Source organism: Martes martes (genome assembly GCF_963455335.1).
Source record: "Martes martes genome assembly, chromosome: 12".
NCBI lineage: Eukaryota > Metazoa > Chordata > Mammalia > Carnivora > Mustelidae > Martes > Martes martes.
In genome coordinates this window covers 93,096,103-93,114,176 of record NC_137900.1, presented here as the reverse complement: position 1 = coordinate 93,114,176, position 18,074 = coordinate 93,096,103, and the positions used below count along the sequence as shown (strand labels likewise).

Sequence of the window (18,074 nt, the reverse complement as noted above, 5' to 3'; positions counted from 1 at the left end):
GGGGATACCAGACTTTCCCTCTGTCAATCTGGTTTGAATCCACCGGCTGGGGTGGGGCCGGGTGGAGGCAGAGGGGAGAAGGGGAGGCCCCTGTGGGTGCCTGGCAGGGGTAGGCCTCCTCGGTGGTACTCCCTCGGCTTCACAGACCCTTCCCCACTCCCTCCGTCACCCCCGTGGTGCCCCTGCTCAGATGCTTCCGTGGCCCCCTTTGTCCTCCTGCTGGGGTCTGGATTTCCCATTGTGGCCTCTGCGCCCCTCCCCGTATACCTCCTGCCCACAGCGAGCTCCCGGCTGCCATCCCTAGGTTGGGTAAGCGGTGCCCTGCCCCTCTGACTGAAACAGATGGGGGAAGCCTAAATCAAGCCTCCTGTCGTGACAGCCACGTTCCCAGACCCAGGAGGCCCCTGCAGGGGGGTCCGGCCCACACAGACGCAGAGACACTGTGGAAACTCTAAGAGACTAGGGCTGGCTGGTCTCCAACCCTCCCCATCAGAAGGGGCAGAAGAACTGCCGGTTCCCTTGGATAGAATGGCCTGCCCTCCCTTCGTCCAAGAAAGGGAGCAGATGCCACCACCAGGTTTAGCAAAATCGGGATGACCATCAGCATTACTTTTATTGCATATCAGTTAACAAAAAAAGATGAAAAAAAAATACAGCATTTTCATCACCTACAGTTTTGCACGTAGATAACTTTTTTAAAAAGTTTTTTTTTTTCTGTAAACTACACTCTATTTTTACAAAACACACTAAGAATCGACATCTTAGGGCGTGTCTGGTCATGCCCACTAGGGATGGCACAACACTGCCTCCGTCAAGGCCAGGGAGGCTGCCTGGAGGAGGCAACGGGAGCCTTCCCTGGGTTTGCTCTTCGGAGCTACAGTCCAGGCAGCTGCAGGTCAGGTCGCCAGGCCTGGGTCGCGAGCAGAGCCATGTCCTGACGTCCCTCGCCAGCATGACCCCGACAGACTTGTTCATTCAGATTTTTTAAACAAAATCCACCTTTGACAATGTATTTACAGACATTTACTTTGCCACAGGCTTATACTTGATTTTGCAAGAATCTGCTCCCTCCCCGGGCACACGCCACCCCCCCATTACCGGGAGGGGTGGTCCTCGCGCTGGCTCCCGCGCCCCAAGGGGCGCCGTCTCAGCTACTTGCACCCTCAAGCCTCGCTGGGCCCTGGGATGAGCCTCCTCTGTGGACCGAAGCCAGACGCAGCCGTGCTTTTCCAAAGCCTGGGCAGAGGCTGCTCTGGGAAGTCTCTCGAGGGAACGGGGCCGCCAGCTGAGCCCAGGCCCAGTGCTGCCGGCTCATCGGCGTCACCCAGGCAGTGTCTTTCCCCAGAAAAGGGTAGGATTCTTCCACGTGGCGCCCCAGGTGAGCGCCCCACGGCCACCGGACTCCTCTCTCTTACACGTGCCTGAACATCCAGGCGTGCGGGCAGAGGAGCTTCTGGAAGGAACAGGAGCTCACAAGACCAATCCACAACCGGGCAATAATACTGAACCCACAACAAAGATTCATGATCGGTACCAGGAAGTGTGCTCTGGGACACCCCAAGAACACATCTTTAAAAGCATGTTTTCAAAAATATCGTTTAAAAAAAGCCACCAAAATGTACGACCCCCATCATTTGACATTTTATGTCCCTATTTTAGATGCAAATTAATCCACGTGCCAAGGTGTGACGGGGGTTCTTATTGGGTCTGGACACATCTCCCACAAAGCAGGGGATGCGGGGTGGGGGGTGGCAGCGGGTCCAGGCACCCTGGCAGCAGTCTGGACCATGCCGGGTCAAACCTCCCTTCTCCAACATTGTTTCTTTTTAGATTTTGAAGGAAAAAAAAAATCAATAAATTAATGGCATCTATAAATCATGAATCTTTGTATTTTACAAATACGTAACCATATTTATCACAAGTAGGAAAACCACGGCTGAGAACTAGTTTATTTTCTTGGAACAGATAAAAGTTGTTACCTGGAGCCATAGAAAACATTACATATAAATAAAAAGGCAGTGTTTCCTTGTAAAATAAAAGTACATAAATAAATACTAAAAAAAAAAAATTAAAATCCTTGTCCTTTTATTTTGTATAAAAACTTGTTTCCTAAGCAACCGTCCCTTGGGTCCGCCGGGGGCGGGGGCAGAGCCCGCAGGCGCCCCGCGCGGTCTACTTGAGCGCCTCGGGCACGTGCGCCACGTGGGCCTGCGTGCTGGTGGGCGGGCTGGAGATGCCCTCCGACCAGTCGGACACGTGCGAGTGCGGGGACGAGCTGGACCACTGGTCCGGGGACTCGGGGGACGGGGTGAGGAAGGGGTGCTCGGGCACCTGCAGCTGGTGGCTGGGGGTGTTGTCCGCGGGCGAGGACGAGTAGCTGTGCTGTGAGGGCGGGGTCAGGAACTGGGCGGTGGTCATGGGCGGGGCCAGCGCGGCGGGCAGCGCGGTGGGCAGCGCCTGGGTGTCCTGCGGCAGGACGGTGTGCACCGCCAGGCCGCCGGGGCCCAGCGGCGGCGGCACGTCCGCCTGGCTCGGCTCGCCGCCCAGGAAGCCCCGGCCCAGGTGGCCGCCGGCGGCCGAGCTCACGCCCAGGTGCGGCTGCGGGGGCTGCGGCGGCAGGGGCTGCGTTGGCGGGACGCCGGGCGGCGGCAGGCCCGGCTGCTGCATCTGCAAGTTCGGCGGCGGCGGCGGCGGCTGCGCCTGCACCAGGTGCGGCTCCAGGTGCGGCTCCAGGTGCGGCTGGCCGGCCAGGCGCGTGCTGGGCAGGGCCTGGTAGCTCATCATCTGGGACAGGGCGGCCGTGGTGGAGAGGCCGGCGTGCAGCGGGCCCAGCATCCCGTGCTGCAGGGTGGGGGCCTGCGTGCCCAGGGGCCCGGGCGCCACGCTCCCGCGCAGCGGGTTGTACTGGCCGGGCACCAGGCCGTTCTGCAGCCGGGACAGCCACTCGCACTGGCCGTTCAAGCCTGCAGCTCCCCCTACGCTGAAATTCATGGCCGTGCCGCTCGCACCGGCGCCCAGGACCGTGCTGGTGCTGGAGGCCACGGGCAGGTGGGAGAGCCGGGGCGGGCCCCCCTCGAAGGCCAGCCGGCCGCCCGCACCCAAGGCTGCCATCTCGGGCTTGGCAGCCACGCTCAAGTGGCCAACACCCAGGTGGGCGTCGGGCATGCCGGGCAAGTGGCTGAGGGGCACAGACGGGGACTGCTGGAACGGAGAGGACAGGAGGGGCGGCGAGGCCACGTCCGACAGGTAGCCGTGGGGCGACTCAAGGGAGTCCACGGGCGACAGCACGCTCGAGCTGTCCAGCAGGCAGCCCTTGCCGTCTTGGGATTTCTTCCTCCGCGCCTTGAGGTCCTTGGCGTCCTTGCTGCCGCAGGCCAGGCCCTTGGTGCTGGGTTTGCGGGCCTTCTTGCCTGGCACGGCCGGCTTGAGGTTGCCCAGGTAGCCGTTGGGGGAGCAGAGCGGCGGGGACAGGGTGGGTGCACCGCCCAGGGCGGTGCCGTGCAGCGGTGGACTGCGCACCAGGCTGTACTCGTCCAGCAGCCGCACGATGTCGTGGTGCATGCGTTCTTGTGCGATGTCACGAGGCAGACGGTCCATGTGGTCTGTGATGTCCCGGTTGGCGAAGTGGTCCAGCAGCACCTTGGCGGTCTCATAGCTGCCCTCCCGAGCAGCCAGGAACAGGGGTGTCTCCTCCTGGAGCAGACAGGCAGGGAGGTGAAGAGGTCGCCCCCACCCACGCCCCGTCATCAAGGCAGAGAGATGCTCACGAGGGGCCTGTCCCGTAACCCCACTGTCCGCTGCCCAGGTCAGGTCTTACAAACAGCCTTAATGTCCATCTCCTGAGCCGCTCCGAGGCGGTCTGCGGGACCCTGCGTCCTGAGTCACCGGGACTTCAGCAGCACGGGGGACACAGACCCTGGACAGACAGACACAGACCTCCCCCTGGCCACCAGCACAGCACGGCCACAACAGCGCAGCAACTTCAGGGGCTGCAGTGTGTCCTCGGGCACCAGGGTGGGGGTGCCCCATCCCGGACGGTCCCCAAGGGAGCCTTGGTTCCTTCCCGGAACCTCGGTTTCCCTGTCTGCCACCCGTACCCGGGAGGCGGCTGCGCGGCCGGATGGTGCCTCCCTGCCTCACACAGGGCTTTGGCCACGGCCTGATGCCCTCTGACAGTTCCTGCCTTTCGGAGGCTCAGCCTCCCCAGTGGGAGGCAAGGGGTTACATGTCACCCGCAGAGGACTCAGGAATGCCAGGGTCCAATGGCTGCTGTCTCCCCCAGGAAGGAAGGAGGGAGACCTGGGGGGGGGGTCAGGGAGATGTAGGCAGGGCTCGGCTGCGGGGGAGCTAGGGTGTCTGCCTGCACCCTGTGAGCCCCCAGAGCTCAGTCTATGGGCTTTCCTGAGCCTTGGGCACATACTGAGCAATGGTGAGCCCCAGGAGCCGTGGTTCCACCGGCAGGAAGGGGCCACTCAGCTCCACACCCAGGGGCCTCACACCATGCCAAGCCCCACACCCCACACCCAGCAGCGCCCGGGCTCTCTCTGCACCACCTGCTTCAACCCTCCGCACCCTGGTGACCACCGAGGACAGAAGGTGTGGTGCCGATCTCGGTGACACGGGACAGCCACGGCCATGCCGCGTGCTGAGCACACGAGTGCTTGGAAGGCGTGAGGAAGCACGTGGACGCGGGTCCAAGAGCGAGCTGTGCACAGGCCCCGAGCTCAGGGCTCCTCGCGGGGCCCTCCCAGCTTTGGAAGTCAGAGCCCAGGGGTTCACGCCGGGGGTACGGTGCTGCCGTGCTCAGAAGAAAGGGGTGGCGCCGGGTGGCGGGAGCCGCCAGCCCGGCCCCGGCCGAGCCTACCTTGTTGCTCTGCATGTCTTTGTTGGCTCCGCTCTTCAGCAGCACGACGGCCGCCTCCACATTGTTCACGGCGGCGGCCCAGTGCAGAGCAGACTTGCCTGTGTGCAGAAGCAGAGGCTAGGCTGGGGCAGCCCGGGCGGTGGTGCCCCACCCCCCCCACCGTGGGCCGGGCTGCAGCCCGCCTTACCCAGGTCATCCACGGCGTTGACATCCGCGTGCGAGTTGATCAGGTCCTCCAGCATGCCCTCCACAGCCAGCCGGGCGGCCAGGATCAGCGGCGTCGTGCCATCGTGCATGCGGGCGTCCAGGTCTGTGGCTCGGTTCCGGATGAGGATCTAGACGACAGGGCAGGGCTCAGGCTTGGCACACCGGGCTCTGAGGCTGCTGGCCTGGAACCCATGCCCGGGAACCAGCCCATGATGCCACAGAGCCCCTCCCGGGGTCCGCACGGGCCCAGCCAGCGTGGACGACGGCAGGAGCACAGGAAGGGTGGAACTGCGCCAGCCACAGCTGGGGGAGCAGGGGCTGGGGCGCTGGCTATGCTGCCCACACGGACCCATCCCCTCGATGCCCAAGTGAGGATGTCTCATCCTCACCCTGGGCCTGGCTGCCACCCTCCCCACCCGCCCCAGGACACAGAAGGATTAAATCCCTGCCCAGCCACAGTGGGCAGAGCCACGCCTGGACCACAGACTGAGAACTGCTGAGCTATGCCGCGTCCACGCAGGACACAGAACCGCCAGCCGTCCTTTGGGTGCCGCTGCGCCCTGGGTCCCCGGCGGGAAGGAGGGTCACTGTTCCCTGGTGGGGCAAGGGGCGGGGCGCCGGGCAGCACCAGGGCTGGCCTCACTCCCATGGAGCGCCCACGGGATTTACACGTCCACACGCCTGAGAGGCCGTCAGAGTGGACACAGCCAGAGCCTGCCTCCAGGGGCTCGTCTGCCCGGTGCTCCCTCAACAGCCTCACTTCCTTACTTCTCTAGGAGGATAACGCACCACAAATTACTACGGTAACAGCTTCGTGACGACCCCCCCAATCCCTGGGCTCCCCGCGAGGTAAAGCCCTGGGGCCACTGCAGCAGGCGGCAGCCGGGAAGCCCTTCTCACTGCCATGAGCCACGCCTCCAGCCAAGCTTCCAGCCAAGCCCCCACCCTCCACCCCCAGGTCACGTCAGCCTCCTGCAGGCCCCCCTCCAGCCTGCCATCCTGCACGTGCCTGACTCAGAGCTGCAGGGCTGCCGGGATACTATGGGCTCCACTCAGTGTTGGGGCTCTGGTGCCCCGTGGCCTAGTCGCCAGCCCGGACCGGGAGGCGGGTGGGTGGGCCAGGGGCTGGTGAAAGGGCACACGTGGCGGCGGCTGCCCACCTGGAAGACGCCCTGTGCGTCGGCAGACACAGCCGCGTGCAGCGGGGTCCGCCCCATGTTGTCCTGGATGTTGGCATCTGCGCTGGCCTCCAACAGGCGCTTGGCCGCATCGGAGCGCGAGTAGCGGGCGGCCAGGTGCAGGGCGGTCTCGCCGGTGCGGTCTGTCTGGTTGTGCAGGCTAGCGCCCTGGTAGATGAAGTCGGAGATGACGGCCGGCGCGTCCTCCTCCTCCTCGCTGTTGCCCGTCTCCAGGCCCCCGCCGCTGCAGGAGGCGATCATGAGGGGCGTGAAGCCGTCTGTGTGAAAGTGGGGCAAGGGCTCCGTCAGGAAGGCGGGCCCCCAGCGGCGGCACTGGCAGGCGTGCTGATGGTCCCGAGCTGGTGGGCAGCGTGTGGACGTGCGGCCCAGCCTGTGGCACCTGGGGCCCCCAAAATCAACTTGAGCTTCTCAAGGGTCAGAGCCAAGTCCGGCTGCCAAATGGCTGGTGGGCAAAGGCGACCCTGTGACTCTGCTTCCTGACCTGCATGAGACCCTCACCAATAACCCAGCCGTGAAGAGACCGCGCAAGAAATGTGCGGCTGGGAAGTCAGCTCCTCAAACGGACGTTTCAGGACAAGCGTCGATCGGGTGGGCGGAGAGCCTCCCCCAGGCGGGAGCTGGCTACGAGCGGAGCCCCCCGGGAGGTCCCACCCTGCTCCAAGGAGGGACACAGCTTCCTCCCCGCCCCCCACACCCCTGGTGCTCTGCTTCCAGAATGCCGACCCCTGGCAGGCTGCTGGACGAGGGCGACCCTATCCTGAGAGCCTCTGGGGGGCGGTGAAGGTGGCCGGCTGTGCACCTACCTGGCCCTCGGACGTTGACGTCCATGCAGTCAGTGTCGGCTTCGCCCTGGGGCGGCGTGGGGGCCATGGCCGACACGCGCAGGTCGGCGGCGTCCAGGTGCTGCTGGGTCCACTGCCGGTGGTCTGTCTGGTCATCCAGGTCGGGAAGAACCACCGGCTCCTCGAACTGAGGAAGGGGCGAGCGGAGGGCCCCGTCACGTGCAGGCTGGGGCAGGGGGTGGCCGCCTGGGGAGGCCCCGGAGCCCGCCGGACTCACCCGGAACTTCTTGGCGTCCAGGTCCTCGTCACCCCACTCATTCTGGTTGTCGTCTATGAGGGCGCCGTCTGAGGCGCTCTTCAGGGGCCTAGGGGCAGAGGGGCGGGAGGCGGGACTGAGTGGGGCTCTCCTGAGGCCGCGGACCGCGCGAGGCGTGGCCTGTGGGTCGGCAGGGGTGCACCCCATCTCCCCCAAGCCCCCGAAGGCCGCGGCGCGTCCACTAACTTGAGGCCCACGGAGTCCTCGCCGAGGGGCTCCCGCCGCTTCTTCTTGCTGGCCTCCGACACCTTGAAGCCCTCGGGGAACCAGAGCTGTCCATGCTGCCGCCGGCGCTTACGGGACAGCAGCACCCCGCAGCCCACAAAGAAGAGCAGCACGAAGGCGGCCACGGCCACGTACATGAAGTGCAGCTGCGGGGGCGGGGGCGGCTCCACGGTCTCACCTGCGGGCGCCCGGACATCAGGCGGTGGCTCCGCGGCAGGCCGGCAGCCGGGGGGCAGCGGACTGGCTCCGCGGCTGGGCGCCTTCTCACCCGCTCTCCTCCATCCCGCCCCCCAAAATAAGGTCATTTTCTACGCGATTAATCAGAATTGCAAACTATCGCTAAATTCTCTCCTGCACCAGCCGACTGTCTGGAGACGGCTTTTACTTTTTTCTCCTTTAAGGGAGAAGGATTAGCCAACTTCAAATCACTGCACTTGCATTGAGCTGTTAAGACAAAGGATTTAGGGGGATTTTCGAGATACAAACTTCAACACTTCACATGACACCGATCAATTCTTCCCCCTCTCTCTCTTTTTTAAAAAGCTGTAATGATTTTGAAATAATACCCAAGAAAGAAAAATCAGGGGAGCGAGCGGGGGGAGAAAAAGGCTCCCACTTCCTGACAGATGTGTCCGTCCCCTGGGCCAGCCGCATCGACAGCTGTTACTACGGGTACGGAGGGCACACCAGGCAGAAGATCCCACAAAAGTGCTTCCTGAGTTCCAGAAGGCGTGACATGCACCCGCGGGCGGAAAACGGCACAAAGAATGCGGACATTTGGGGGGCGACTGGGAGACATGCCCCCTCCCAGGCAGACTTTCCTTAGAAGCCAGCAAACCGTCCCCCGGGAGCAGGGCTGGGGCAGACCACTCACTCTGCACAGCCTCGATCTTATAAGGGATGTTGAGGCTCCCCAGCGAGGCCAGGGCGCCCAGAAAGGCAGCCACGTCCGTGGCGCTCTGGAAGCACTGTGAGGACGACTGGACACATTGCCGGTTGTCGATCTCCAGGTACACGATGGATCTGGGGGAACACCCAGGTCAGGGGGCTCAGACCTCCAGTCTGCCGCCGCGGTTGCCCCGTTTACCCCTCAGGCCCACAACATCGTCGCAGTGGGGGAGAGGGGCACTCCCAGGATGGGTGAGGTGGCCCCGGGGCCACAGGGAGCCCCGGCGGCACAGAACCACCCCGGAGGCAGACCATGCTCTCTGCAGCCCACCAAGCCCAGCACCGCATGCAGCAGGGCCGTGGCACCTGAGACCCCTCAAAGTGCTCTCCCAGCCAGACCTGCTGCCCTCCGCCTTCCCACCGGGGGCCGCAAATGTCCTTCTCCCATCTCAGGAGGACAGAGATCCCGGGAGTCCAGTCCTTATCTGGGAGCTGACCCCAGGCGCTGCACCCCTGCTGGGAGGTGCCGGGAAGTGCCCCGGAAGCCCCCGGTCTTGTCGGACCCTCCGTGTGTCCCGCCGTCAAGTTCAGAGGGCCCAGGGGAGTCACTGGAGCTACTCACCCGCGGATATCCATGGGGTCCAGCTCCCTGCGCCGGCGGCCGGCGCCACCGCCCGGCAGGAGGGCGGCCTCCACCCGGTCCAGCAGGGCGCCAGGTGCGGCCCAGCCGTCGACCGCGCGCTTGATGGGGTGCTTGCGCAGCTCCTCCTCGCGGCCGTAGTACGGGAAGATCATGGGCTGGCCGTGGGCGTCGCGCTTGAACACCACGTTGGTGTGCAGCAGGCGGCTGAGCTCCCGCAGGAAGTGCAGGGAGCGGTTGCGCAGCTGCGCGGGCGGCGTCAGCACCACCAGCACCAGCGCGCCGGCCGCCAGCCGCTCGGGCATGTGCTCCGCGCAGTCCAGCCCGTCCCACTCGCACTCGGCGCTGTTGCAGCCCTGGTCGCAGTGCCCGTCACCAAAGTGGTCTTTGCAGTACTGGTCGTACAGGGGGCTGCGGACGGAGGGACGCGGGGGCGCGTGGGCTGTCACCCGGCCCCGCCCAGCCGGCAGCACCCCCCAGCCCGCCCCCTCCGCCGGACCCCGGCCTGCGCCCGCCGAGCTACCTGTGCCCCACCCCCCCTCCTCCCCTCGCCCTCCCCGAGCGCCGCCCGGGCCCGCCCGCCGCCTCACTTGCACTGGCCCTCCGCGCGCTGGCAGTCGAAGCCGTCGAACAGGCAGCCGGCAGAGCTGCACTGGCTGTCGCAGCGGCCGTTGCTGAAGTACTTCCAGCACTGCAGCGACTGCGAGCAGTTCTGCCAGGGGTCGTTGAAGTTGAGCGAGCAGTCGCCGCCGTCCCAGCCGCACGCGTGGTTGTTGCAGGCCAGGCTGCACACCTTGTTGCCCGCCTCCTCGCGGCACTCGGGCAGCGCGCACGCCTCCTCGATCTGCGGCGGCGGGATGTCCAGGCCCAGGCCGCCCCCGAAGCTGTAGTCCAGGATGTGGCACAGGAGCCCGTTGAACTTGGCGGGGCACAGGCAGCGGTAGAAGGGGCTCTCAGCGGTGGGCTCGCAGCTGCCCTGGTTGTAGCAGGGGTTTCCGCCCAGGCAGGGGCTGCCGGCCGGGAACTGGCACTCAGGGCCGGTGAAGGCGCCCAGGCACAGGCAGGTGGGGCTGCGCGGGCCCGAGATGCACGTGCCGCCGTTGAGGCAGCGCCGGCTCCCACAGGCGCGCGCGTCGTTCTCGCACGTGGCGCCCTCGAAGCCCTGGGGGGACAGGCACCGGCCGCGCGTCAGGGGGCCCGCAGCCCGTGTGCTGGATGGCACAGCACCCCCCACCCCGCCACGCGCCGGAAGCCCAGGGGTTGTCAGGGGTGCTCCGGGAGCTGTGGGCCCTGAGCCCTGGAGGGTGCGTGTCCGCTGGGTTCCTTGGAACCCTGACCAGCAGCGGCGGCACCAGTGTGGGCCGACCCCTCGTCACCCCTACAGGCGGGACTGGGGAGAAAGGGGCGTGGCCAGTGCCCGCACCACGGCGCCGTGAACCCCGAATGCCTCTGAAAATGAGCTCCCAGCAGAAAGCCTGGGTCTGGGAGCTAGGAGGACGCGGCCTAGCTCCAGCCGACCCTTGTCCTCTGGCGCTCCGTGATCATGGCAGCAAGGGGGCACTCTCCCACCACCAAACACCAAGCAGCCCCCACGTGGCACCTACCGCCGGGCACTTGCAGATGAACCCGCGGGCAGTGTTGGAGGCCACCGCGCAGGTGCCCCCGTTCTGGCAGGGCCTGCCTTTGCAGCCATTGATGACCGACTCGCAGCGGCGTCCTGAAGAGAGTGGGCATGAGGCACCGGCCACGGGCGGCCCAGCCTTTGCCCCGCCCACCCACGGCACCCACCAGTGTGGCCGGCGCGGCACTCGCAGTAGAAGTCGTTGACGCGCTGCACGCAGTTCTGGGTGCCACGGGCGTCACAGGGGTTGGACAGGCACTCGTTCACGTCCCCCTCACAGCGCTCGCCCACGAAGCCGGGTGGGCAGGTGCAGCTGTAGCCGCCCACCTGGTCCACACAGGTGCCGTTGTTAAAGCACTTGGGGCCCCGGGAGACAGGGTCGACAGGGGGGCTGCAGTCATCCACGTTGACCTCACAGTGCGTGCCTGCGGAAGCCCGGGTGCTGTCAGGGACCTGTGCTGGCCACATGCTGGCCTAGCTCCGTCCCAAGGGCGCTCCCTCCAGGAGTCAGGATGGGACCACACAGATGCTCAGGAGAGAGGACGCACCCACAGGGCCCCCACCCAACAGGCTGCCCTGTGCCGGCGGCCTGGCTAGGCTCCATTCCTTGGATCTTGCTCTGCTCAGCCCCACGAGGCGGAACGGAAGCTGGGACTGGGTCTGGCATGCTTGTGGCCAGCGCCCGATGCGCCCACTTGGCCCTGGATCCCAGCCCTGGGGTGTGGCGAGTCCTTACCCTGTGTGCCCCGGGGACAGGAGCACTTGTAGGTGTTGGTGAGGTCGATGCAGGTGCCCCCGTTCCGGCACGGCTGGGACAGACACTCGTTGATCTCCTCGGAGCAGTTCACGCCATGGTACCCGGCCACACACTGCAGGGACACGGGCAAGGGGCAGAGGCCCGTGGCTCAGTGGGGGACTGAGCTGTGGCCCTCTGCACCCTGCGAGGGCTGACAGGGCCACACGGGCTACCCTCTTAACCAGTGAAGGCTTGAGTTCCTCACCCTGGCCAACCCAGAGAAAGACCCCCACCCAGTGGACTCTGAGAAGGGTCAGAGCCTGGGCCAAAGCTTGTCTCTGGAACAGGTGTCACCTCTCAGCAGGTGTCGGCTGAGCTCAGAGGGAAAGCTCTGGGGAAGAGGACACAGAGGGCGACTCTACGCCATATTTCCGAGTGATCTTCCTCTTCCATGGACGCCTCCACCAGGCAGTCCTCCCTGATTGTCACAGCCCTCACTTCCCACGACCATATCTGTCTGGTTTAGTCTTCCCTGCCGTGCTTGCTTGCAGCCTAGGGCCTGGCGCGCAGTGGCCCTCCCAGCAGCATCCCCCGCCCCTGCAGGAGGGGTGCCCACCTCACAGGAGTAGCCACCAGGGTAGTCGGTGCAGGTGGCCCCGTTCTGGCAGGGGCTGGGCGAGCACTCGTCCACCTGGTCCTCGCAGTAGCTGCCCGTGTAGCCCGCCTGGCAGCGGCAATGGTGGGTGTTGCCCGCATCTACGCAGAGCCCCCCGTTTCGGCACAGGTGGGTGACGTTGATGTCTGGCGGGCAGGTGAGGGGTCGGGGCGTGAGCCAGGGCGGCAGGCGGGGGACCCCCGGGGGCGCCGGGTCATCCGCAGCTGCTTACCTTGCCGCTGGGCGGCCACCTCACAGGACACGTTGGGCACGTCGCAGTAGAGGCCGGTCCAGCCGCTGTGGCACTCACACCGGTACCGGGCGCTGGTCTGCCAGCACTTGCCACCGTTCTTGCAGGGGGAGGAGTCGCACCAGCGCACGAGGCTCTGGGGGCGGCAGGGGGTGTCCGGACTCTCACGACCCCCCAGATCCAGCCTGGGCCCACCCACCTACAGGTACCCAGCACACACCTGCCGGAGTACCCCATGCCCGGGGTGGGGGCTGGGAGCCCACCCTACGGACGCGGAAGCTGAGGCCTGGGGGCTGCCCCTCCCTCTGCCCAGGAGCAGGTTGGCCGGGGGGGGGGGCGGGGGGGGGCGTGCGCTCTTTCTCTGGGCCCTTGGCTAATCCCGATCGGCCTTTCCTGAAGGAAGGTTCTTCTTGGGAAGTAAACTAGTCTGTTGGGACTTTCTGTAACAAGTATCTGATGTGAAAATCTTCAATAAAAATACATCTTTAATACTTTTGTGTATTTTCTATAAAAAAGCTGGTTTTTAGCTGTTTTCCTCCCCTTCTTGATCTCACTCCATAAACCTCTGCTCCTGACCTGAAAGCCCCAGCTCTGCACTTGCTTCCTCCAGGGACGGTGCGGCCTTGGGCTGGGCCCTGGGCTGGCAATCGGGGTCCCTGGGAGCCCTGTGACCATGCCCTCCTAGCCCTCCTAGCCCTCCTGCTTTCCTGAGTGGCGCAGGGAGGCCGACGTGAGTGGGGCCCGCGGGGTGGCTGTGACGACACACTGGGGGCCGGTGCCCCGCCTTGGCCATCACCTGCTGGGCCCCCCCACAGCCCACTCACTCACCTGGCAATTGAGGCCCGTGTAGCCCTGGGGGCAGGTACACTTATAGGTTCCGTAACTGTCCTGGCAGGTGCCCCCGTGCAGGCAGGGCCGCGAATCGCACTCGTTGACATCGTGTTGGCAGTAGCTGCCCGTGAAGCCCGGCGGACACAGGCAGGTAAAGGAGTTGATGCCGTCCACACAGGTACCACCATTGAAGCAGGAGCTGGAGGTGAGCAAGCGGCAGCGGGGACGGGTGAGCGCGGCTGTGGGAACCCGCGGGCAGCTGCTCCCTGGACTCAGACAGCGGCGGCGGGGGGCCGGACAGCCAGAGCAGGTGGGACATCGCGCGGCCGACCTCAGAGCCAGGGGCCTCAGGCCCTCCCGCCACCCACTCCCGCTGCCTCCCTTACAAGCCTCGCTGAGAGCCTCACAACACAGGAATATGCAGCTGAATGGAAACGCGCGGAAGAAACCAGAACGTGTGTGGCTACCGCGAGAGAGGGCCGTGGTGGGGAAAAAAGGACAAGATCACTGAGTGGGGAGCTCCCTGGCGGCCCAGGTAAAGAAGGAAACAGGGTGGGTCAGCGCTGGTGCTGTGGGGCAGGGGAAGGCACGTTAGCTCTTCCGGAGAAACTGCCAGCCGGGCCTCCTGGTTCTCCCGCTGGCCCTTTGAGGATCCAGGGGACTCTGTCTGACTGGACGGGCAGTGAGGACTGGCCCAGGAGGCACCTGCTGGGTGCACGGGGCACCGCACCCGGCCCCCGGCCCGCCTCCCGGCCGCCTCCACCCGCGGTCCGGCTCGCCCCGCGGCACTCGCCTCTCTGTGCAGTCGGGCGTGTTGTTCTCACAGTGGATGCCGCTGAAGCCCGCGGGGCAGGTGCAGGTGTAGCTGTCCACACAGTCCGTGCAGTTGGCCCCGTGGCGGCACGGGTTGCTGGCGCACTCGTTGATGTCCTCCTCGCAGAAGGGCCCCTGGAAGCCGGGCAGGCAACTGCAGAAAGCCGCATTGACGCCGTCGGTGCAGGAGCCGCCGTTGTGGCACGGGTCTGGGTGGGAACAGAAGGCAGGCCTGAGGGCGGCCGACGCCGGGGGCCCGCGCTCCCCGACATGCTCCCCAGCCCCAGGCTGCGGGGTGGGGACGAACGTGCAGGCCTGAAGGCGGACGGAGCCGGGCTCTCGACGCCCCTGCTTGCTTGGCGGCTCCGGACAACATGCTTGGTTTCTCAGGTTGCCTGAGAGCCCTGCTCCTTGGTGGGTCACAACCAGGACCGATGAAGACACGCCCGGTGGGGCCAGGCACGGCGCTGCGGGAGGAGCTCCCAGAACCCACCGTGAGGCACCGGCAGTCCGGCTCTGGAGGCTTCTGGGGCCACCCAGGACCACCCTCCTCGGTCCACAAGAGGCTACCCCTGGCACTTCCTGTGGTGTGCCCCGGGCGTGCCCCCAGGTGCTGCCACACCCGTCCTCCCAGCGGACCCCAGCCCGCTCCCTGCCCTATGGCCACGCGAGAAGCTGCAGGCCCCAGAGCATCTCGGGGGGCCAGGCTGGCAGGGCCACTCACTTGGCCGGCAGTCGTCCACGTCCGTCTCGCAGGTGTGCCCTGTGAAGCCCGCGTGGCAGTGGCAGCGGTAGCCGCCGTCGGTGTTCTGGCAGGAGGCGCCGTTCCGGCACGGGCTCTTCACACACTCGTTAATGTCGACCTCACAGGTCTGTCCTGGGGGGATGGGGGGTGCGGGTTCAGCCCCCCACCTCCAGGCCTCTCTCGCCTCCTCCCGGCAGCGGGGCCTCCCGTGCCCCAGGACAGTCCTCTGGGGACATCCCGGGAAGGAAGGGCGCTCTGACTTGCGAGCCCCCGACCCTGGGCCGATGACAGAACTCAGGGCGGTACGGCTCCATCAGGCCCGCGCCTGCTTCTTGAGCCCCTGCTCCCTGCTGGCTCGGCCCCAGGCCTCCTGCCCCAGGGGGCCGCACCCAGGCAGGGCTGCAGGGCAGGAGGCCTCACCTTGCCAGCCCATGGGGCAGACGCAGGAGAAACTCTCGTAGTCCTCAGACTCCTTGCACACGCCCCCATTTCTGCAGGGGCCAGGAGCGCACGGGGCCAGCACCACCTCGCACGTGGCTCCTAAGGGGAAGGGGACAAGGGCTGAGACCCAGGGAGCCTGGTCCGGCGGGTCCACGCCCCACGGCGCCTCCCGATGACTGGCCCCACGGCGGGTGAATGGGGCTGCACGGGGACCCCCGGCAAGCTCCTGGCTGGGTCAGGACCCAAACGGGGCCCTGAAGACAAATCAGAGGGACGCCCTGCTCCAAAACATCTCTGCAGTATACAGCCTGGGCGCCAACCCCTTGGGAGCAGACCGGCGGTCCCCACCACATCACAGGGGCCCAGGCTGCTCGCAGCCTCACCCCCTCTCCTGGTCTCCGGGAGGCCTGGGAGCACCTCCCAAGGGCTCTGTGCCACGGGCAGCCAGGGCCTGGTCCTGGAGGCCCTGGAGGCCCCCGAGCAGAGGCCGGACAGCAGGGGAGGAGCCCCAGTGACACAGGACCGCGGCACAGGGAAGGGAGTCTCGCTAGGAGTGTCACACTGGGGTGACTTTCCTGAGAGCCCAGCAGACAGCCTTCCTGTTTACAGCCGTGGGGGTCGACTCCCGGGGAAGAAAGGAAGCACTATCTTCCCCATGGCCCATTATCTCCCCGGCCTGCTGGGTGATTTTCCAGAGCCTTTCTTTCTATCTGTTTCCACGGTGACCTAGGCAGGCAGGAAATTCGCCAGAGTTTCCGACAATTGTGCAGAGGGAAGCAGGAAGTGGGCAGACGGGAAGCCGGTCAGCACAGGCCAGCTCCTCCCCACCAGGCCCGCCAGCCTCTGATACTGCGTCCGAAAAGGACCCGTCTGTCCCCAGCAATGGGGCCCCTGGGCGGCCACCAGCTGGGAGCTTCCTCATCGAGGCAGGAGAGAAAATCCAGGTCCCCAGCCTCGATCAAAGAAAGTACCACGCTGGCCACCAGCTACCCAATGTCGTGGGGCCGCCAGCACGGGCCCAGCCCCCACCCCATCTGCCTGGCCTGACAGGATCGCCTCCAGGCCTCCAGGCTCGGCGGCAGCGCCCCCTGCCCACTCCCGGGGACCCAGTGGCAGGACCGGTTGTGGACTTTTGTCCTGCAGCACTCTGTAAATCTCTTCCACAGAGGGGACCGTGTCCTGCGATCCTGTTGGCCGGGCTAACGGCGGACGCCAGGACACCCAGGGAAACGCCTCCCGCCTCTGCTGGTCCTCACAGAGGGCTCCTTGTTCCCCAGCACAAAGAAGGCCTGCCATCAAAGGGATCCCTCAAGCCTGGCCAGCAAGGTGGGGGGGGGTGTGCAGTCTGGCCCCAGGGGCCCACGCAGTGTGGACACCGGGTAGTGGAGGCCAAGGCCCAGCTCCTAGCTCTACTGCGGAGGACTGCGGCTCCCGGGTGGGCCAGCCGGCCGGCCGAACCAACGGTCTGGGACAGACTCCTATGACGACGCGTCCCCAGCTTTCCGTATGTCTGCAGTGGATCTGGCAAGGACCCCCACAGGGGGAGGCCCAAGTGTGGCCAGGCCTGAGCCTCAAGGCGGGGCCCAGAGGCGTGCAGGCCAGCCGCTGGCCAGCCGCTGTGGCACCATGCCCCTCCCCCAGTGGCCGGCCCCGCCTGCCCGGCCCGCCCCACCCGCACCTGTGTAGGGCAGCGGGCAGCTGCACTTATAGCCGGCCACGTCATCGATGCACGAGCCCCGGTTCAGGCACGGGTTGGAGGCACACTCGTTGATGTTGGTTTGGCAGTTGGGGCCTGGAGAGAGAGCGCCGACAGTCAGCACGCCCATCACCGTGGGGCCATGAGCCCCACACGGTCCCCACCCCGGCGGCGGCCGGTGCCCGTGGCGGGACCGCGGGTCGGCCCAGAGTCCCCCACCCGGCCCCGCTCACTCACCACTGAAGCCCTCACGGCAGGTGCACACGTAGCCGCTGGTCATGTCCCTGCAGGCGCCACCATTGGCACAGGGGTTGGACTCACACTCGTCGTCGTTCACGCCACAGTCGGCCCCACTCCACCCAGGGTCACAGTCACACTTGTACCTGTAGGGACCACGGGGCGGTTCACGCATGCCCACGCTCCCGGCTCTAACACCATCCTATAGTCTGACAGCAGAGATGCTGGTCCATGGTCCACTCTGACTGTCAGAGCCCCTTAAAGTGGTAGTAACAGCACCCCAGGCCCGACACAGGGTTTCCACCACCTCTGGGACAGCACCTCATCCAGGAACATGGTCAGGCCCCCTGCCACTCAGCCAGCACGTGGCCTTGAACACAGAGCAAGGGCTCCCCGCCCACGTCCACAGCCCCACCCCCACAGGGCAGTGCGGGGCATGCAGCGGGTGTCAGAGACCAAGCGAGCCCTCGTCGCCCCGTGCCCTCGCCCTGCTGACACCCCATGAGCGAGGTTCTCCCACACCACACCAACCGGCTCCCCAGCTCTCAGGATGCCAGCCGCGTGTCCCATGACACGCCGCAGGAGACAGGCTCAGGTGCACACACGGCACCCGCATTGGACGCCCGTCCCATGGGCCAGGCAGTCACCCACCAACTGGGTGTCCCCAGACCCGGTCCGCGAGGCTTAGAGTGTGCCAGGACGGCTCACAGAACTCGAAGGAAGAGTGCACTTGCTGGGGGAGTGGTCGGACAGGGTGAACCTCAGAAGCAACCCAGCGGGGGCGCCAGGCCTCCCGCGGTCTGGGCGCCACCCTCCCGGTAGCTCCCTGCACCCTCCGCCCGGAAGCTCTCCCAACCCCTGCTGACTCGGGTGCACCACCTTCCATCTCTGGCCTCAGGGCTTCACTCCACCTCCAGCCCCTCCCCTT

At 65.9% G+C, this 18,074-nt stretch overlaps 1 protein-coding gene across 1 annotated transcript in view; it reads right to left on the bottom strand.

Annotated features, from left to right (window-relative positions):
- Positions 1-594: 594 nt before the first annotated feature.
- Positions 595-18,074, bottom strand: part of NOTCH1 (notch receptor 1) — a 42,748-nt gene continuing 25,268 nt past the window's right edge. Inside the window, exons 14-34 of the mRNA XM_080820754.1 lie at positions 17,147-17,292; positions 16,892-17,005; positions 15,193-15,312; positions 14,752-14,904; positions 14,008-14,236; positions 13,212-13,413; positions 12,366-12,519; positions 12,095-12,279; positions 11,479-11,611; positions 10,910-11,167; positions 10,726-10,838; positions 9,712-10,283; positions 9,104-9,532; positions 8,468-8,616; positions 7,555-7,771; positions 7,330-7,417; positions 7,074-7,239; positions 6,232-6,527; positions 5,052-5,199; positions 4,865-4,962; positions 595-3,693 (exon numbers count right to left, since the gene is read on the bottom strand). Of these exons, the coding sequence (XP_080676880.1) occupies positions 2,173-3,693; positions 4,865-4,962; positions 5,052-5,199; positions 6,232-6,527; positions 7,074-7,239; positions 7,330-7,417; positions 7,555-7,771; positions 8,468-8,616; positions 9,104-9,532; positions 9,712-10,283; positions 10,726-10,838; positions 10,910-11,167; positions 11,479-11,611; positions 12,095-12,279; positions 12,366-12,519; positions 13,212-13,413; positions 14,008-14,236; positions 14,752-14,904; positions 15,193-15,312; positions 16,892-17,005; positions 17,147-17,292 (5,491 nt within the window). The 3' untranslated portion in view covers positions 595-2,172. The remainder of the gene's footprint in view (positions 3,694-4,864; positions 4,963-5,051; positions 5,200-6,231; positions 6,528-7,073; positions 7,240-7,329; positions 7,418-7,554; positions 7,772-8,467; positions 8,617-9,103; positions 9,533-9,711; positions 10,284-10,725; positions 10,839-10,909; positions 11,168-11,478; positions 11,612-12,094; positions 12,280-12,365; positions 12,520-13,211; positions 13,414-14,007; positions 14,237-14,751; positions 14,905-15,192; positions 15,313-16,891; positions 17,006-17,146; positions 17,293-18,074) is intronic.